Source organism: Apteryx mantelli, chromosome 8 (assembly GCF_036417845.1).
Source record: "Apteryx mantelli isolate bAptMan1 chromosome 8, bAptMan1.hap1, whole genome shotgun sequence".
Classification (NCBI taxonomy): Eukaryota; Metazoa; Chordata; class Aves; order Apterygiformes; family Apterygidae; genus Apteryx; species Apteryx mantelli.
Window position 1 is genome coordinate 40,593,823 of NC_089985.1, and position 21,681 is coordinate 40,615,503.

General features: G+C 44.6%; 1 protein-coding gene across 2 annotated transcripts in view; it reads left to right on the forward strand.

Moving 5' to 3' along the window:
* Positions 1-21,681, forward strand: part of ROR1 (receptor tyrosine kinase like orphan receptor 1) — a 165,274-nt gene that overhangs the window by 126,362 nt on the left and 17,231 nt on the right. For both annotated transcript variants that reach the window (XM_067301352.1, XM_067301353.1), the window contains one exon: positions 1,506-1,536. In XM_067301352.1, the coding sequence (XP_067157453.1) occupies positions 1,506-1,536 (31 nt within the window). The remainder of the gene's footprint in view (positions 1-1,505; positions 1,537-21,681) is intronic.

Consider the following 21,681-nt stretch of genomic DNA (forward strand, 5'->3'; position numbering starts at 1 on the left):
GCCCCTGTAAACGTTCAGCTCAGATGTAGTGATACCAGGTCAGATTCAGTCTATTCCTGGGAACACCGTTGGGGTGGCAGTTTTATCCTCTCTGCATGTTTCTCATTGCTCAGCTGAGATACCCATGTCACCAGCTGTAATAGTGGCTTTTATTATATAAGGGCCTCTTGGAAGTAGGATCGAAATACTGGGGGAACTAAACATATCCCACCTGAGTAGCTTCAGGTCAGGTGAGAAAATCTACTTCATTCTCAAGTGCCTGAGTCGCCTCCTTTTTCTCTAGTATATGAGAACTTTAAGCTTGCAAAAGATTGAAAGTGGAATGCAAATGTTCATTACAATATAAATTGGAGGCACATTAGTGATTGATGTAGATATAGATATACACACACACACCCCTTTTGGTTAAAATAAGCACTTTTTCTTCCAAGTCAAAGTTTATATAGAGATAATTGCCTTCAGAGCTGATCTTACGACTGGGAAGACCCCAAACAAGAAACAGGTTTTGTGCGTCATCTCCTCCACGCCCCCATTCAGAGGGAAAGAATTCACTGAGCTGAAGATGTTTGCATGGAGTCCCAGTTAATCCTCTTTAGAACTGGACAAATAACACATAATGAATGATGTATTTGATGAGTTTCCTAGCTTTTTTTTCATATATCTCCCAGATTTTTCTATATTCTGTTTCTTACAAAAATATTATTTAGACGTTCTTGTAAAGCAGTTGTTGTCTTCTAGCTTGTATCTGAAATTTAGGAGATTTTTATCTGGACAATGATACTTTTGTAGACACTCCTGTTGAAAACACCTGATATTTTTGTAGAAAACACCTAATATCTTTCTTTTTTTCTGACTGGAGCAAATTTAATTTTACAATCAAATTTCTGGAGCAAATACTCATTTGTATGAATTACCCCTAAATATCCTAGAGCAGATTCTTCAGTCTGTGCTGTTTCAGTGAACATACACTCCAGTAAGCTCCAGTAAACTTCCAATATTTGCCAAAAGCAAGCACAAAGTACAGTAGCAATGAAATGCTCTCATCCAAAGCCCACTGAGGTCCGAGGAAACCTGGTCAATACATTTGAATCAGGCCTAGGACAAATTCCTTGGAAAATAATGAAGACTGATAGGGGGAAATGATGCTGATTTCTCCCAGTTGGAGTTCCAGGCTGCTTTTGTGCAAGCTATAGTTTGCAGGCTGGGTGCTTTTGTGCGAGTTGTGTTTGCTTTAATTTTTTGTGATGGCCCCAGCCACCACTGGAGTTGCAGGATCGGTGCCTCACCTATTCATGGGCCTGATCTATGGCATTTTTTAGACAATCGCTGCTACAGGATACAGCCTTGTCTTTGGTATTGAGAAAGTGCGAATCGTCTGTTAAACTACGTAAACCACATTCAACATGACAGACTGTTACTTTTATCTTTTAAAAGGTTTTCTAAAGCTTCCTACTTGTTACCTCACCATAACTCATCCCGCTGTTTTTATTCTGTCACTTTTCCAGGTCCCCCGCCAACAGCAAGTCCAGGATCATCGTAAGTTGTTTCATGTCTGTTATACTGATTCATTAATCTTGCTTTTCAGCAGTCAGATGTTCATTTTTCACTTTGTATGACAGAAGCACTTTTACATTCCACTTTAAGTCAGATAGTATGGTTATTTATGGTAACTGTATTATCTGTCTCATAGATAAATTTTCATAGTATTTCAACTCCTATTTCTTACACCAGATTTCTTAATTTCCAATACTTTCTGTAGATTGTCTGGTACCTTCAGTCTTTGAACTGATTTCAGTATGCATGTAGCATATAGTGTGTGAGCAGAAACTGGTCTGCATACGTATTGCAGTCCACTCGTGAAAATATTTATTGCTGCATGTAGTTTTTACTGCCTGGAGGACTTCTACTGATTTTAATAGGGCTGATGGCAGTAAGCTCTGTGTCTGTAGCTATCTATGTCTGTTTTAGTAAACAGTCATTGAGCTGAGTTCTTAAAGATCAAGTGCCTGGCTGGGAGCAATGACTGCTTTAACAACGGCTGTCTGGCACCTTGCAGCTTAGGTGCCCTTCCCGCTCTTGGATCCATGCTGTTGTATCTTAGCAGTTAGCACGTTGTTGGTTTCTGGCAGCTGAGATTCTGTCTTTAGTAGGTTTTGAGAACACATATATCTTCCCCTCTAATTTCAAGATATATGATCAGTTACCTTTTTATAGTCCCTTAATGTTTTCAAGTCAGACCTTCTACTGTTCTGAAGTTTGAAATTAATTTGGTGATTGCGTGTCCAGTTTATTATCATCTTACACATGTGGAACGATACTGAAAACCAGCCTGTCCTAATGAGTGGAGCTGCACTGTTAGAGGAGAAATACAGCAGCAACGAAAACAGAAAATTAAACTATTAATATAATATGAGGGATGTGAAAGTTTGGGGATGTGAACGCTCCTGACTGTCTTTCTGGAAGATAGTTCACAAAGTATTGCAGAGGGAAAGTAGGGAAAGCACCTACCCCCAAAAGGACATGCTAGGATGCCCTCTAATGGAACATCATAAAATGTGTTTTTGTCTTTCCTTTGGAAGGTAACTGAAGGAAGTGGCTGGAGTTTGTCTGGGAAGGGGAGCTCTCTGCTCATAGTCGGCTCCTTTCTGTGGCTGCGGTGTTCGGAGGAGCGAAGCTTTACGGAGCTTCACAGAGCTTCGAGAAGTGGGCACTGTCGTGTTCTTTAGCAGTTTGGAGAGTTAATTAGTGATTTGTGGGACAGAAGGTCCGATTCTGTGTCTACTTCTGCTTAGTTTGGGGTTTCTAAAATATGTAAGGCTGGGCAACATGCCCTTGGCTGTGAAAAACCTACAGGAGCGGGTGTGAGCACAGACAGCAAAGGAAGGCTGTGCTAGAACTTCACTGTCTAGGCCATTTAGACATGCTTGACATTTTTTTTTACACAAAATATATACGGAAACCTTTTTCCATTCTCCTTCTGGCAGTTTTTTTTTTTTTTTTTTTTTCACAATAAAAGAACCAGAACTTGACCAGCCAGCAGCCCACCCAGTTGTGGTGACGTAACTGCAAACGGTCCCACCAGGTCAGTGAGGATTGGACTGAACTTGATGGCAATGTCAACACAACTTCATTCAGGCCATGGAGACAAATCCAAACTCCTGAGATTACTGCTAGTTTAGAGACTAGAAGGAGTACACATAATAATGGTTAATGTTAAAATAATGTTGCACTAACATTATTACACTTCTCTTGACCTAATCACCCGTCTTCTAGCTTCAGTATCTTAACATGGCCCTGCCTTATTCTATGCTCAAAGCTCATAAATTGAGGGAAAAAACAGTCACTGATTTCCATATGAACCGTATCAGGCATTAAATTAGGCAGTATAAGCAGCTTAATAATCCAGATTTTCATTTTGTTTTCAGCATGCCCTGACCATTATTTTACATGAGTACAAATACAAAGAATGTGGAAGGAAGGTGAAAATAAAGTGAGACTTCCTCTTCAAAAGTTGATTTTATCCTTGTGCCTTGTAATTTTGCAACCAAAAAAGATATTTAATCACACTTCATTACCCTGGAAAATTGTAGGCTCTGTCTAATAAGAGGTCACATTGTACTAAACATTGCAGAGAAACATATCCAAAGAAATGTGCTCAGGGACTCCTTTTTATTGAATAGAGAACAATTACATTCTTGTAGAAGCTCCCCAGATTAAATGTATGAATTAAGAGAATCAGGAAGAAACTCATGAAAAAAAAATGTTAAACTTGGAATTCATACTAAATTGGAGTAAAAAAAACTGTGTACATTGTGTTGAACCCAGTTCATGTCTGCTATCACAGGCATGAGTGCAACAACCTTATGGATAGCAGCAGAGGTTTCGTTCCAACTGTATTAAGCTAAACAGTGAAGAGAAATTATGTGTTGTGGAACTGGAAATTGCCTCCAGTTCTGTTCCTAGCTGTTTACAGTTCTTCCCATGCAAAAAATATCTTGAGAAATGTATATCCTACTCATGCATTTTTTGCTCCCCGGGCAAGTTGGCAAACAAACTACTAACAATGAAATTAATGAAAATTTGGTCGAAGTGCCTGTGGTAAGAGGAATTCCACATTATGTAGGTAAGTGTCACAAAAAAGCTGTTTGCAGAAATCCCGGGTTAAAGGCAGCACTGCTCTTCAGTGTAGGGGAACAGAGCATTTTATCCAGCTTTGATAAATTTTCTGGATTGAAGGCAAGTATATTTAAGTTTTTCTAGAGTTGGTTGCCTTGCTTTTCCGATATTTTGGTTGAAAATTTCTTCAAAGATGAAGGGAACCTGGAGCCTGTTCCCTGTAAGATCCTCCTCCACTGAAGGCATTAGCCCTCAGACTCTGATGCTGTTTCATAGTCTTGTTGCCATTTTAGGACTCTTCACTGCTGTTAGATGAGCAATAGGTAGAGAAACACCTGCTTTCATCTGTGAAAACTAAACCCACCCATGCCTGCCTCAGTTTTCAAGTTCCAGAGCGACAGATCTAGTACACGGCTGACCTCTCTACCCATCATTTAAGACTAGAGGGGATCATCTGGGGAAGTGCTTTCTTCAGGAAGGGTCCGAACTTGGGTCATAAAATATCCTCGTGCCATTTTTTCAAAAGCTAGGCCGTTAGTCCTGGTGCCTTGGATAAACCGACTGTGGGTCCATGATTTCGGTTCCCCGGAAGATGTTCATGTGAACTTATGTTTAATGTTCTCCTGTTGTCCAGGCTGACCTGTGGCGTTGCTGTGAACAAATGGACAGTTATTGTATATAGTCACAGTGTTAGTGGTTAAATTTAGTTTAAATTTGGAAAACACTTTGAAGAATGCTATGTAGATGAAAAAATCTCACTTTGATGGTATTTGTGCCTTAACAACATGTGTTTCTTCTCCCATGATAACACAATCAACAAAATAGACGGAAAGTGGCAGCCTTTCCTAGTGGGCGTGCTTTCCCCATGTTGTCTTTATTAATCTACCGTGAGTGGAAGGTTCTAATCGTTTAAGGATTTAATTTGAGGACCATGTTTTTAAAAAAATCCATATGCTCTGCACTTTTCTTCACATAATTTATAGGTGCAGAGTTCTGCGGTGATGTGAAGGCAGAAAAATAGATGGTCCAACTGTTGCTTAAAAATCAAAAGGTTAAATGGATAACTCGTGTAAAAGAAGACAGGCAAAACTAGATAGCGTAACAATTCACGTGCGTGTTACATCCTTATTCTCTCTGCTTTCCTGAAATACTGCTGGAGTTAGCGAGAGCCAAATGTCTGTGACCACTGACCAAGTGGTCACAAGCAAATAAGAGAAACTCCAGCAGGAACATACCATTACAGTCCCTAAGGAAATCGCGACACCAAGGTATTCCTCTCAGAGAGCACTGGCTGACCTGAATGTCCTTCCTTTAACTCTCTTGCATTTTGCAAAGGTCAGCTTTAAAGCCTTATCTGCGCGGCTGCGAGGTTACATTCCTCTGGTGTGCTCTGGTTCTCCACATGTGTAACGGAGCTCGAGAAAGCGTCTTTAAAATAAGAATGCACACTCCTGCTTTATAAATAAATCATTATTTTATCTTTCATTTTGAAGGAAGGTGCTACAGATACACAGGCAGTTACAAGCAGCTCCCGGAGCTGTGGGGAGAGTGAGAACGAGTCTGCCCCGCAATTCGGATGCTTGCCTGAGAGCTGGGCTGCTGCGCTCCCCTTCCGGCTCTTAGGACTACTTACATAGTTTCCACCAAGTGGATGGTGTCAAGGGCACCTCCACCCCGACCGCAGCCGGGAGTCTGGGCGAGGGCTGTCTTCTGGCGGATAAGTCAGACCCTGTTGGCTGCTGGTGGAAAAGGACCCCACCAACTAGTAATGAATAATCTGAGGAAGATCAAAGGGAGCATTCTGAAGCTCCCATGCTTCACATTTCATATCAGAAAGCTAAGAGATTCCGAGATACCTTTTCTTTCCAAGAGATGGTGTAAGAAGACTTTGCAGACATCCAGGATGGCACAATTTGAAACTTACTTTTTTGTCCATTGTCCGTGCCAAGGTTTGTTTCTTGAAGGACCTGGGAATGTGCCTCTTAATCTCAGCTCTGTTTGGTTCCTAGAGAGAGAGAAATGGGCCAGAGCACAGCAGATTCCAGGAGACAAGAGAATTTAATACAACAATAGAGATTAAGAGATTATTAGAGATTATAATTTTATAACAATTGGCCTGGGAAAATGGTTATATGCCCAATCTTTTCCAAGATTTTTGTCCTCTTTTTCTCGTTCCATATCATCTCCACTACCTGGAGTGATGGCTTTATGCTTGTCCTGACCTTGCATTCACGCAATCTGGGAAAAATTTAGGTGCAGATTGCTGAAACTAAAGGAGATAGAGCACACACTGTTCAAGGACTGTCATGAGAACGTTGGTGGGAAAGAAAACAAAAGTGCTTTTTGACGTGGTCCAATTTAAAACTGAACTAGGCAAAACCTGCTTGACTGTAGTCGAATGGGAAGGATTCAGGAAAATACTCTATATTTTGTGTCGAAGCTCTGCGAGCTATACAAAAAACGCAGACAACTTACTGCATAATGAGCACATTTTCTTGAAAGCTTAACCTGCAGGTGAAATATTTCACTTGCCAAAGTGGACTTTTGACTGCATTACAGAGGAAACATTGGAAACATAGTGTGGCACCTCCTTGCAAATATTCTGTAAGTTCATGAAACATACTGTTTTAGATTTTGAAGGAGAAAAATGTCTAGTTCATCAACATTATTCCTCTTAGCTCTGCGGTGCTTACTGTGCACCAGAGAGACAATAGCATGAACAGGAATTGGGCTCCAAGTGTAGACCCCACACTGGCACCTCCTGTGCAGAGCACATGCATTCTTTGGGTCAGTATTGCTCTTGAACAATCATTTTATTCTTAGTGGAGCCTTCTCTATGTATCAGCTAAATATGGTATTGTTTTTGTCTTTATTTAACTACTGGGAATGAGGAGAGGAGAGAAGAGAAGAGGAGAGAGGAGAGGGCTGTAATTTTAAGGAGCATTTGATTCATAAGATCAAATGGGGTTGTGATGCCCAGAAATAGCTTGCAAGGTTTGTGAAACCACAAACCCCACAGGATTCTCCCATCCTCTTTTTCAGCGATTAAGATTTTTCTTTTCTTTTTTTTCGTTAAACACATCTGGGCTTTTTATTAAAACAGATCTTTTATACAGTGGCTCTCTGTGGCTGCGTGTCGGCATGGTTCTCTTCAACGAGAAAATGCATAACCGCTGGCTAGCATCCAGGTGAGCCGTGGCCAACTGCGTGCTCGACTGAGGGCTTCAAAGGCAACAGAGGGACTTTTCCCTTTGACCATAGCAGCTAGATTTTGTGGAAGAAAAACCACTGATAAAGAGTGAAGAACAGAAGCCTGAGCCCGACTTTGCCGCTGCTGCCCGTTGCCCGCCGGCAGCACCCGGAGCTGCTCCGTGCCGGAGCTGGGGCGCCAGGCTCGAGCCCGGGCGCTGGTGAATGAGCCGTATTGATTTCCAGCCCCGTAGCAGATGTCGTCGCTGTTGCAGCGACTGCCTCGGGGTCGCTTAGTGACTGTGGGAATTTCGAATGAGGCCTGAAGGCAAGTCCCCCAAGTTTGGGCCCTGGACCTTTTACAGCCCCACTGCAGGCTGATGCCGCAGCCCGCGCCTGGGACGCGGAGGAGCTCAGACGCAAGCTGGAAGTGGGATATTCTGCGCGGAGGCCAATATAAATATATTTGCGCAAAAACTCAAGTGGTGTGAAGATGAAGTCTGAGTGGCTGGTACTGACAGAAACCATGTTACAGGCTGCTGCATTACTTCATCCGAGTGAAAATAATCCCCGCTGAGTTCTGCCAAGGTCGGCGAGTCCGATTATCCGCTGCGAGCGGGCCGGTCGTGGAAATTCAGTGTTCCCGGGCAGAGGCGGACTCGTGCTCCTCGCGGCGTGCGTGAGCTGCTGCACGCGTGTCTGCTCTGCCCCCGGAGCATCGCGGGCAGGAGAACGCCGGCGGAGGCCCCCGGGTGTGCATTTAGGGAGAGGTGCGTGCCTGGGCCTCCCTGAGCAAGCAACGGCAAACGAAAATCTCGGGGTGAAGGTAGTACAGTATTTAGGAAACCACATTTGTGTCTTGTGTTAAATGAATTGGTTATGCTGAGTATTCTGGGATATTGTGTCCATCTCAAGGTACTCGTATAGCTAAATATGTGTGTTATCTGAGAACCTCCGAATCCTTTGCCTCTTCACCTTCTCTTATCTCCCAGAACACGGGTGGAAACTGAGGCAGAGTGGGATTAAGGTGCATTTCAGGTGCCTTAACTGCAGGTGCTTTGTACTATTTTAGATGCAGTTAAAATCGCACTGGTCTCCCTTGTCTAGGGTTTGACACCCTTGAGTGTTTTGCTGCAGATTTTGCATGTATGCTCTGCAAAAAACCAGGGAGATGAACTTCTGGCTCTAGAGGCCCAAACCTGTACATACATACATACATATATACATACACATATATATATTTAGCACTGGATCGTCAGTCTTGTCTGCTGTGGCCGGGCATCTTCCACTGGTTTTCAGGTGAGCAGTGCTGCAAAAAGCTGAACAAGCAGCGTGCCCCTAATTCACGCTACTTCATTCCTAACGAAGTGGTTCAGTTGTGTTCTGTAACGCTATGGTAAATCTACAGAAAAACAGCTGACCTGGAATTTGGAGCAAGATTTACCTCGGAGAGTGCTTTTCACCTTTGAGAAGGGATCCGATAAATATTTTTACAAATTTTAACTGAAGTGCTGAACCCTTATCTATCCTGCGATGCAAACAGAGAGCCCTTCTGTCTCGTGCGGTATTTCCTGAAAAGAAGGTAGGGCACGGTCTGAAGGCACCACTGTATGATCTGAAAGCAAATTAATCACACTGATGTCAATACTTTTTTTAAACGGGGAGAGAAAAGGGAGTAAAGTTCGTTCTGACTTGGACATCAGGAGCAAGAATTCCCTAATGCACCGTTATAATACAGAGGCAAAGGCAATGTGCTGTTAAGAGCTGCGTTTCTTTTCGTTCTGCTCGGCATCACCCGCAGCAGCTACATATGGGAATAGATGTGTGGCAGAGAAGTGGCCTTGGTGCAATGCTCCGGCCGGTATTTGAAGAGTATTTGTGTTTTATACAATAAAAGAGTTTCTCGACGCGCAGGCAGGTGTCAGAAGAGAGGCAGATGATGTGGAATATGCAAGTATTACGGTGGGCAAGCCTTTAGCCACATTTGGTGGAAGTGAAGAGGAAAATGTGAAATTGTTTTTATTTGCCAAGGAGGTGCTCAGCTTTCGGCATTTTGGAAATACTGGATCAGATCTTGTGCCTTTTTATGTTTAGGTGCTTTTTAGCATGTTGCATTTAGCCTTGTTGCATTAGTTGCATTGCACTGAGTTTGTTTGACCTTAGATAAAGTGAGGGCAGAGGACAGATTTTCATTTCTGTAAGGGGTTTTGATGGATCACTTGAAAATGTGGCGATCTAAATTGTTTATGCAAACACTTAAAGAAACCCTGTAATTATATAATTTGACCTTGCATTACAGACTGTGTGTGTATTTTCCTGATGTGTTTAGAAAGGGACAGGCCGAGGATCATTTTGATGTTTGCAACAGAATGGAAACAAAGTCAGGAAGGGCTGAAAATCTCCATTGCTTACCCGGATGCTCTTCTGCAGCTTTCAGTGCGCTGTATTTGTGCAGATATTTTTTAACTGTTGCAAGTAGGACTGGCTGGGAAAAAGAAATTCCGTTTGGTTAAAAAATGTCGAGTCTTCAATATTTGGTTTTGTTCTGTGTCAAAATGGACCGTTAGACATTCTTCTGAGAAAACAAGAGCGCGGGATAGCCCCTCTCCTGGCACGCTCATGGGATTTGAGGGAGACCCAGGCTCCGGCTGGGAGCGGAGAGCGTACACCTGGCTTCGCCGTGCCTCGCGTGCGCCGCCCGGAGAACGCACCCATGGCTGGGCTGACCCCAGATTTCCACCTGGAGCTGCTGAAAGAGCGCAGCGGCAACTTCACCCAAACCGCTGCGTTTGTATGAAACGTTCCCGTTTTCAAAAGATAATGTTTTCTAGCTAAGACAGCTTTCATCAAAAAAATCCTCAAGCAGCTCTAATCACAAGGGCAATTTAAATGGCTTGCAAGGATTTCTCTGAGCCCAAAGGCTAGGAGCGGACAATATTACAGGAACAATTCAGTTCAGCCGTCCTGCACCGCGGTTAGGTCGCAGTATTGCCTAAAGCAGAGCCTATCTTTGTGCAGCTCTGTTTTGGAGGGCGCTTGCCCTGAACGCATTGCTTGTCTTCGAAGAGGGCAAATAAAAAATCATCGCTGTGCTTTAGAGCGTCTCTGAGATTCACGGGTGAATAGGCCAGGTTTGTGTCGCGCTCAGGTAGTGCTGCATCTCAAAGCTTCGGGCAGAGATTACAGCCGGCCCGCGTGACCGCGGCGTGCGGGAACCGCCAAACGCTGCGGGAGCCCGCGCGTCTCCGAGGTCGTCCCCGAGGCGCCGGGAGATTCGCCCGTGCCGTGAGGAACGAGCCCGTCCCCTCCTGGGGGAGCATCTCCGCGGCGGGGAAACCTCGGACGCCGGGAGCAGCAATTCCCGCGCTGAGCCGGCAGCGCCGCGCGTTGCCGTCGGGCCGTGCCGGGCAGGCAGAGCTCAGCTGGAGCGTTCGCCCGGGGCTCCGCAGCCCCCAGCAGAACCAGCGCTTTCGGTCGCGGGGCGAGTGTTTACTCACGCTAGTAAAAACATTAAAAATGGGAATAAATCTCTATTGGCCCAAGCGGCTTTCGCTATTGCCGTACAGTATAAAACCTTCAGAATGAGTTTTCCTGGAAAGATCCTATAGTTGCATAGCCAGCCTGCGTGTCGTTAGAGCCAATCGCAATTTATATTACTTCATCACAAAATCATTAAGTGCAAGGAGGAAGATTATAAGGTGTTATATTATTTATCCCAATAATTAAAAACATGCATGACGCCCTAGCCTTGGCCGTGCAAAGCAGTAAAAGTGGGCCAGTTCAAATACAGTAAAAAGGAGTTAATCATTGATTTCAGAAAGCGTCAAGTTTATTGATCTCGTTAACAGGAAAACGTGTGTGTGGTTGCCTCGGAGCGGAAGGAAGACAGTTATCTGAGCCGTTATTAGTGGGACGCCGTTATTAATGCTTGAGCCAACAAAGAGCCACATTAAGCAAAAGTTAATCGCAAATGTTACTCTGCAAATTGCTGGTGTCAGTAAATCTATTTAAAATAAATACCTTTTCTCTGGAACATGATGATTTTTTCTCAGGATGAATGGGCACTCTCTTTCGAGGCTTTGCGAGCCGGCCCCCTTCACGGTTCAGAGCTAGATTGCAGAGTGGGAGGTCGCAGAGGTGAGCAGAGACCGTTGCGGTTCCTCCGTCTAACCCGCCTGGGTGACGCGGGCGCAGAACTGCCCTCGGTGAAGCTAGGTTTCAGTTCCCGTAGTTTTGAACTAACTAGAGCACATCGTTGCAAGAAAATCCTATCTTGATGTTAAATACCCAGTAATGGAGAGCTACTTTGCCTCTCGGTAAGTTGTTTCAGTGGTTCGTTATCCTCTTTTTTAAAAATACACTTTGTTCTTAGCTTGACTTCGTGTAGCTTATTCTACTATTTAGATGAGCCTATTATAAAGTCAGTATTTATAGATTAAGATCAAATGACCATGCCTCTTTCTCTTGGATAAACTAAACGCTCTGAGCTCCTTCGGTCGCCTAGGCAGGTTTTGCAGCCGCTTAGTCCTTCTCATTGCTCTTCATGCAATCCAGTTTTTCAGAGCAGTAACACAACCTTTTACTCTGGCTTCATAGCCTTCTCCTTAGACACCTAAAATCCCCTCAGCCCATGATGTTTGTGCGGTGTCAAGTCAAATGCCTTTATATACGAACATTATTCTCTTCCCCACCCTTGGCTTCACCAAAGCTCATCTGATAGATCGCCTTCCCATACGCTCATATGTGAATTGACACCAGCTCCGTTACTGCCTTAAATCCTTTATTGCTTGGGCTTCATGGGAGCTTTTCCACTGGCTGGGCTTGGAGGGTAGCAGACGTACTGGCAGACACGGGTCTGCCCATGAGGTGGGCAAATAATGGCGCTGCAGGAGCTTTCCTGCAATATTGCAAAGTCCCCAGCAGTGGAAAGGTCACTGAAACACTGTCTTCTAAAACGCTTGGGTGCAAGCTGTCTTCCCCTGCCCGTTTTCAAACTGTCTGATTTTAGTAGCTGCTCTTTAATGGCTTCTTTAATTACGTTTGGAATAGAAGCTATTTTGTTGTATTGATATGTAAAAAGATGTTACATATGTAATATCACTTTTGTATTTTCTCTGCATTATTGCTGATAGTTCGACTGTCTCCATCTTGTGAAGGACAACTACAAATTATTGCAGACCCTCTTAATCTCGAAGCACTTAAAAGCGTAATAAGCCCCTTTTCCTTATTGTTTGTAACTATGGGAGTTTCAGAATTCTCCTTGTGTGACTTTTCTGTGAACGTCTCGTGGTAATAGTTAGCGTTTATTTAAAACTCTGTGGTGTCAGTTTTTCCTCCTCAATGGGTGCAGATTAGGCCTGGGCACCGCTAGCAGATAATGATTTGGTCTTAAGAGAGTGTCTTGTCTTCTGCAGGTGTGAAAGGAGCAAAAAAGTTAATGAGAATAGTAATAAATGTGAAGGAATGATCTGGAGACTATTTATTTGCCTTGTATTGGAAGTTTTGTTCCCGGCGATAACTCACATTAAGAGTGGTGGCTGTTTCAGATGCTGGTCTCAGTCATACAGGTGGAAAACTAGAATAACTGCATCGACTTCTGTGGGGTTTTTCCATATTTTTCCTCAGTATGAATAATACAGGAATGTTACTCCATCCTTGGCATATAAGGCATTTTTGTGGGACAAAATAGGCAATAGTAGTCTTGCCAAAATAAAGTTCCTCAGTTGGATAAAAGGAGCAATGGTAGATAAATACCAGAGTTTCCTCTGATTTTCATCTCTCAGACCCTATGCATAAATCGCCTTGCCGCATGGATGGTATATATGCATGCCTTTTTAAATGATGTTTGGCTTAATCCCTGTTTAACTTTTTATGCAGTTGTAATATACATGTTTTGTATTACCAGGCCACGATAAGAGTTAGTATTGATACAAACCAGCATTTCACCTAGTCAGAGATAAAAACCAGCTTTTAGATTTGATAAAGTACAACTGCAAAAGTAGGCCATGGCAGACTTTATTAAAACAAGGTTTTAGAAACAGTTCTTGGAGCTACTTTTATCTTCAATAATATTTTCCTAGTGAGGGAGTGCATTAACATAATTCGTAACATGCATATAACCTTATCAATACCAATTAATTTCAGAAATATAGCTGAGATTTTAGTGTCACAGGTTCAGCCCAACACTCCGTGGAGAGGCTCGTAACAAGCCGCAAGTCTGGCAGACGCTGCTGTGCTCCCTTAGTGAGAAGTATTATAACTGAATTTTATAAGTAACCTCACTGTAATTTGCATCAAAGTACACAAGTAATCACGTGCAAAATAGCGGAGAAATTTGTGATCGTTCACAGCGGCAAGCTAGCGTAATTGCTTCTGATGCAGGAATTTTATCAGATTACTATTTTGAACTGCTGCCACGCTGAATAATAAAATAAAACTCTGAAAAAAACAATTATGATAGTTTTATTTCTTGGTAAATATTAATAAATTGCATTTCCTCCAAACTTGGGCAACCGGTCCAGAAAAATGCATAGCTTTTCCTTCTTCTGCCGCTTGATTCATAAAACTCTCGTTGCTGGTTGGGAGGGAGACGAGTATTTTCCCCACCTTGAACACCAGTGACGACCTGCGAAGGAACTGCGAAGCGGCATTAGGTTACGTGCTTTCTGCAGACAGTATCGTTGCCGACAAGCTGCGGTTTTCTTTCGGAGCTGCTCAGGCAAAGGTTTTCGGCTTGCAGCGTTTCCAGCTGGTCAGCCTTGCAAAAAAAAAAAAAGGGGGGAGGTCAGAACTGACTTAATAGTTCTTTTAAGGCTGCAGCCGGAAAGCGCGGAGGGAAGCACGTCGCAGCGCACGGCGGAGGCGGCCTTCTCTCCCAAGAGCGAGCGCTTTGGACGGCGCCTGGCACGTCCGTGAGTCGCAAGCTGCCCTTTTCACGCCGTGCTTCCTCCAAAGCAGGATTTGCAGAGTTGGCGGCTCCAGGCCCTTCTCGGCGCGGCGCTCCCGGAGCGAACGCGGTGCCCTGCGCCGTGCCTCGGCTCTCACGGAAGCGCGTATTTTCACGCGCGTTCGTTGTCCTAGCGAGGGGTTTCCTCGCTAGAAAGCCCCCTTTCCCAGCTGGCAGCCTGCCGGGGTTTGCTGACGCTGGTGACGCCCCGCGACGCCGCTGGGGATTCCCGGCCTCCCAGTTTGGCCCGGCATCTTCAATAGGACCTTGGAAAACCAAACTCCCTGTAAATAAAAGGAGAGGTAAAACGGCTGGTTTCTGCAGTGAGTTTTGGCTTATGGCAGTTACTGGTATTTTTGCAGCGGTTGTGGGCTATAGTGGTTATTGATGGGTGCAAATTTTTGGTGAAATAATAGTTTAAACAAGCTAACATTATACGTATTATTTTTAATTAACTTGTGCTGAGGCATGTGTTTCACTTTTAATTCAAGTGTCAGATTTGCGAAGTCTGTTTTTCATCAGGCTTAAGGTTAAAATATTAGGTCACCAAAAGAAGGACTTATTCGAGTCACATAAGACAAATTAAATGTTAGAAGGAAGGAGAGGGGAGGGAGGAGCAGAAACAACGCTGTGGCTCAAGAAAATACGGGAGCGCAGGAAAGAGGCGGTGAGAGAGAAAATCGGCTGCAAAAGTCCTGAGCCCCCGTTTTGCAGTGTTCGGTATTGACGCTTGGGACCTCGCAAGCTTTTGTGTCAGTGAGGAATAGTTCAAAGCTTTACTGCAGTCGTCGGAGGCTGAGGAGGAAGCAGGAATTACCTTCTGCAAGCAGTTACCCCTCCTGCGTCACCAACTATCCCCAGCAGTTTTATCAAGGAAAGGACCAGGTCTCTGAGACCCCTCTGCCGGAGAATGGGTTGTTTGCCCATACTTCCATAGGACAGAAAGAAAGAAAGAAAGAAAATCGCTGCGTAGAAAAGCAGCTTGAAAATGAAGATACTTTCCCATGTTAGCGAAGGGGTCTGTGTGCTATGCCATAAAAATTGTCCTTTGCTCTAAATTAAATGCTTTCATTAATGATGTTCTCACTTATGATTGTGTGTTATTTCCTCTATATTGCGGAAGATTTCGCGATTCTGCTTCGTAGTAGCCACGTGTCCCTTCAAGCCGTCGGGCAGGCGCCAGCAAAGTCTCGTTTTCTCAACGCTTCAGTAGTTTCAGTCGCTAGCAGCGAATAAGCAGATGTGAAGGAGACAGTCAGCATTAGCGGTGCTAACTGGAGAATTTTAAATGTTAATTTTTTAGAAAAATGAAGGTCACTTGACAAAAGAGATTTAATGAAAGGCAAAACAAAAAAGGCGCTACTTAAAACCTTGTTATTATTCTCCCCTTCTACTCCCAGGCATTCAACGTATCCTCGTCCCCGCTGTTTTCCCAGAGCGTTGCTCCTTGGAGGACTCAGATCTTTATACGTTAAAGCCTGGTTATGCCACACTTTTAGTGTAAAGAGACTTTTTAAGGTGGTATCAGTTGCATGAACGTTCCCTCGGAGGCCCTGTTATGCCCATAAAGGGGTGGTAAAATACTTAGGAATAAAGTCCTTAGTGTCCGGATGAGGCCATTTGAAAGGTGCCTGAACCCTGCCTGTGCTTCTGTCCGTGAGGAGAACTAACATTTCTGGTATACTTCAAGTTTCTTTTTTTTATATATCACAGAGGTGGTGCTTTATGTAAATCATGGCGGGGGGGGATCAAATTTGTGAGGGACACGTGCCGTGTCTAAAAATATGCATGTCCCAGAAATTAGGGATTCGGAGCCAATTTATGGAGTGAAGCGGATGATGGTTCCACCAAAAGTTCCTTATCTAAAGGTTAATGCCTGATGAGAGCTGGATAAGGGACGCGCGTGTGAGCCCGTTGCGGCTCCGCGAGCGGATCCAGGGAGGAAGGGGCACGTTTTGCTGTGCCGCACAGAGGCTTGAGAGAAGAGGCCACACTTGGCACTTCTAATCTTATCCTGCTTGACTGCTCTTCCGAAACTTTCTGCGTTTTTTTCCTTTGCGTCCAGAAACTTGGATGAACCTGCCTTCCCAGCTTAACCTTAAAATCAAACAAAACATAGGTGCAAGAAGTTTCCTGCCGTATGCATAACTGCAGGCGCGTGATTTGCAGTTCATCTTGCAGGGTGTTGTAAGAAATCTGCCAGGGAAGCTCCAAACACCATTAGCAGGGTTGTCCCGCATCCAGCTGCTCTGCCGAAGAGGTCCACGGCCGGCCCGGTGTCTCCCGCTTGCCCGAATGCGCAGGGGCTTCCTGGGAAGAGCTTTGGTGGGGAAGGAGTTGTAAAGTGTTTGAGAAGAGAAAGAGAGTGAATCTCAGAGGGTAACATTGCAGCAAATTTATTTATTTTTGGTCGATACGTAAATCAGATTCATAGGTGCTGTTGTTGAGATTTTCTAGGCGGCTTTTGCTTTCCAAAAATGAGTAATTTGGATAGAGACGCTGTAAAACTTTCTTACGATGACAAAGAAGAACGTACAATAATTGCTTCAGTACGTCCTTGCCAAGGGATTAATTGCATAAGAGACTAATTTTATTAAGCTTCCAAAACGGGGGTCTCCGCGCGGACGGGCGCCCGCTCGACGGGACGGGGCCGAGGCACGGCGAGGCCGTGCAGCGCCCCGAAACGCTCCGAGCGGAACGTTTGCACGACTGCGACGTCCGCGGGGTCGGGCAATTGCGGCTGTCCCCGTTTCAGCGGCGCAGGGACCGCAGCGCCGGCCCAGGCCGCTCGGGGCCGAGCCGCACGAAGCAGCAGTGCCAGCGCATGTTCACTGCGGTGCTTTATCCGCCCCTGCGCTGGAGGCGGCACGTTAAACCGGCTCTCGCCGTGGAACGTGAAATAAGAAATAACTGAGCGACGTAGTTACTTAGGCAGATCGTATTTGCCCTCTGAATTATTTTTTGATTATTTCTAGGAACCAGGTGTACCGGCAGTGCTGTGGGGCTCTGTAAATTTAATGATGACAAAGCAGCAGCATTCTTATTTTTTTATTTTATGCCTGGGCTTTTCTAGTGAACCATTTAAACCCTAGCTGCCCTGTGACTTTAAAGGGGTGTCAAAACGGCAATAGCTTATATTACACAGAACTTTTCCTTAAATTACACAGTGACATGCAAGTCTGGGCAATTCTCTTCTTTTTGCAAAGTAAAATGCAGCCCTCACATTTCTGAAATATTGTTATGAAACAGAGCCAATATGTTCCCATTTTCAAAGTTAGCAACTGTTTTTTGCTCATGTGGAAAGTATGACAGAATATTATTCATCTGTTTGCTTTAAGGGGTATCTGCCAAGTATAAACTCTTAACATTTTATTCTGTTTAAAGTTGGAACATGAATATGGAACAAAATGCAATTTATTTAACAATGTTAGAATAATTTATACAGCATTACTGCATGAACAGAGGGTTTACTTGGTATATGTAATAATAAAAATTTATCGACGCGCCTTTTAATTAACTGCCCAGTGTTCTGGAGCAGGTTTCTTCGCTCCACGCTGTCACCTGCCAGTTCTCACCGGGAGCTCGGCTTCGCTAGAGCGAGACCCTCCGGAACCGCCCGGGGGGCTGCAGACGGGTAGGGCAGGATTTAAGAGGCGGGTGCATTTTCGGACCCTCCTGGGCGGCTCTCGAGAGGGCACGGGGGTCTGGCCGGGCCCTGCTGGCGGAGCCGAGCTGCGGGAGTCCTCCGGCGCTTTCCGTGCCTTGCTGCAGCGAGCAGCGGTCTTCCCTCGGAAAAGACGGCTATAAAGCGCTTGCTCGTCTCGCCGAGGCGACGCTGGCTGCGTTTTCCCATCACTACGCTGCTGCTGGATATGAATTATTTAGAGAAACAGCTCTGATCAGTTTAGTGCTATGGTAAAACCTTTTTTTTTTTTTAAGCAAGACAAAATGCCTTTCACTTTTTAAGTGAAAAAAAAAGCCTGGACAGGCCTCGCATAGAGCCAAAGCGCTCTCTGCTTGGAGATCGCGGTGATAGCACAGCGTTCCTTTGCTTTTGCCGTCCCGCTCGGTGAACGGTCCGAGAGCAGTCCGGCTCCGCGGGCGTCTCCCAGCGCGGGCGGCCTCTACGCCGGCAGCATCGCCGCACGTTGCCGTGTCCGGTCGCCTGCTGATTTTATTAACTCCTCACTGTCTCTTCATTACGTTCCTCTATTTACATTGGTGTCAGCTGAAGATCTGGTTACCAAAACAGTGGTAACCCAACGATCTGATCTAACTAACGAATTAACAGATGTGAGCATAAATATTTATCATAGCAGGCCGGTGTTGGAGCACGGATGAAGAGGGAGAGCTGTGCTCCTGCCTTTTTTCTTAGGACACTTAAAGCACTGTGGACTTGGTCTTGCCTTGTCCCGCATCTCTCCTTTGCCCCTTTTCTCTCAAGATATCAAAATTAGCCCTGCGTTTATGCTTCTTTCTCATTGCACTCATGTGAATCCTTCCTCAAAGCAAAAAAAAATCTGTGGGGTATGGTAGACTTGACTGCCCAATTACGCCACCTTTGGAGTATGTATTATGAATACATTGGATATTGTAAAAATAAATATAACATGATCTCACAAGGTCCTGCTTTTCTATTAATTTATTAAATACTTCTAAGTGAGCTCATGTTAAAGTCTTGTAACCAAAGCTTTTGCTAAACTTAGCTCCTAGACCTTGGTGTTTGCTAGGAACGTTAAGATATGGCCAGTTTCTTGTAATTTAGAAAAAGAGTAGAAAGAAAAGGCAGGATGTTGAAAAGTGGACTTTAACATAGGATCTTGCTGAAATGGTTTGCATTCGTAAAGCAGACTATGCGGAGGTGTGTAAGGATGAGGCAGAGACCTAGTAGCCCCCCTAGGTTTAGTATAACCAGGTAAGGAGCAAACTGAGAACTGGTGGTTGTGGGGGCTCAGGCGATTTCTGTTCAGCTGCCACAAGGAAGCCTGACGGGTTTGTTAGGGGATGCCTAAAAAGCTGCTCCTGTGTTTCAAGTTGGGAGGCAATTAGAAGCTCTCAGAGGCTGCAGATGGCAACAGAGGAGTCCTGGGCTGTGTAGTAAGTGAATCTGTTTTGTTGCTGGAGCTGCAGCACCACAAGCAGAAGAGATAGAGATCTCTAGTGATATGGCCCATTTAGCTAATTTCCCTGGGGTCCTAGCACAAACTCATGGGTTTTGCATTGGATTTTTGCTCATTACTGGATCTCCCATAAGAAACAATCCTACAAGAACTGCTGTCTCATGAGGTCCTGCTGCACTTGGTCCCGTGTGGATGTTACTTATGTTGTACTTCACCTGGAAGAGAGCTGGGAAGCCATGCAGACTGGATGGACTAGTAGGTGTCCGTAACTGGATAACCTTTACGGAAACAGTGCCTCGATTTCACATCATGAAGCACCCTTGTGTTTGAGATCACAGTGATGTAGCAGTGTTGTAGCAGTGCCAGACCCAGTGATGGGTGGCTTCATAGTCTGAAATTGCTTTGCCTTTTCTGAATGCGCTTTTTCATTCTCTGTAAGAGCCTTGCATGTGGAGCCATAAGCTCTCTTTTGCTTTATTGCCTTTCATGTTTACCTCTTTAATATCCCAAGGTCAAATGGAGTAGAAGAGACTATCCTAGACAGAAGAGCTGGATCTCACTGGGATGGTCTGACCAAGAAGCAAAGGGAAGGAGGAAAAGCATGAATTATTTGCATTGGCCATTCTTTGGTTTAGGGTTATTTTATTAATTTATTACCGTCTCAGTATGTGAAAAGCTGCTGGTGATCAGAGTCGACAGATGTAAATATTGCTAACAGAAACCAGAAGAAAATTAATGAGAGGAAAATGAACCCGAGTGGTGACAGTGAGTTCTCTGTCAGTTGTTTGCAAATTTTTTTTTCTGCTGTGGCTTGGTCTCTCCTGGTTCTGTCTAGGTGATATGTGTCAAGACCTTTGCCGTCTTTAACAACATGTGAAAGACAGCCTCTTGGCAGTACATCTGCAATTATTTCCAGCTCCAAGCTTGCAGTCCCCGTCTTTTCACAAAAAACTTTCTTAGTACTTACATGTGGTGGCAGCAGGGCTGTCAGAGAAGAATGAGTGTAAAGGCGCATGCCTCCCCTCTGCCGCTGACTTCTACTGTGTGTCCTGCGCTTGCTTTGCATGCTTGTCTTGCTAGTACCAGCAGGGACTCTATTATAATGTAGCAAGTACTGAATATCCAGAAGAAATCCAGGTCACTGCTGAGAAATCTGTAGCGAAGCTCTGAATAATAGACTTGGTCTCCGTGAATGAAGTTACATTCATTTATTTGCACTCGTGCAGGCACTTGCTCCTATTCAGATGTACCCAAGGAGACACGAAGTACCTGATCAGGATGCTGATCTTTCTAGGCACCCTCTGTAATCAATAGGAGGAAAGAAGCTTCTCCGGTTTGGGCGGTATGAAGACCCACGGCAGATTTTGCATTCTGATGCAGGCGCTGGGTTAGATTAGGTTAGGTTAGGTGGCGTGAATACCCTTCAAAGCTCTTATTCTGTCTTCTGTAAACTTTGTTCAAGCAAATACTTAAGAACACCTGAGTATAGCGTAAATTTAATACGCGGTGCTGTTACATGAAGCCAAAAGTATTGTCACGGGGGAGCCTCGGCAGGATCTAAAAGGAATGGGCGAGTTCCAAGATAAACATCAGGGCCAGCCTGGGAATATTAAGAGTCAAACAGAAAACAGAGTGGAAACCAAATTTGAAAAGAAATAATCGTAAAACAGCGCAGTGCTTTATCATCTGTCGGTCATTAAAATCCAACTCTTTTCTCTTTCTTCTGTACTCTTAACCGAGCCGTTGCCAGGGATTTGTGGGGCGCAGGAAGCAGAGGTCCGGGCGGGTGTGCAGCACCTGAGCAGCGAGGCCCCGACCCCGCCAGCTTCCCGAGCTGCTCCTGACATTAGTATTTAAGTCCTTCCTACGGGCTAACGTCTGTGATTTTAAATTGCTCACCGGTCGCATCTCTGGTTCAGTAGAAAATTTACGCAAGTGATTAAGTCCGTCCCCAATTAGCAATGCCTAAGTGCTTAAATTGACTTCCACTTCTGTGGGATTTAAGCTTTTACGTAAATTTTAACACGCATTCATTGCTGAATCAGGCTTAACTTATCTCCTATGTGAGCCAAAGGGACCCATTCTTTTGCTCACGATTGAAGTGGATCAGGCCCGTGGAACAGATGCACATTTGAACAGCGAAACTGTGATTAGCTTACAAAAAGCATTTGAAGTATGTAAAACTTGAGCTATGTGAGAGGAATTGATGATCTCAGTCTCGAGCCTAAGAAACAGATAGCCGTGTTTTAAAGCCAGCCATCGCAGCTCCTGCCAGCTGGCAGCTGTAAGGGCAGGGGGAATCTGTTTAAA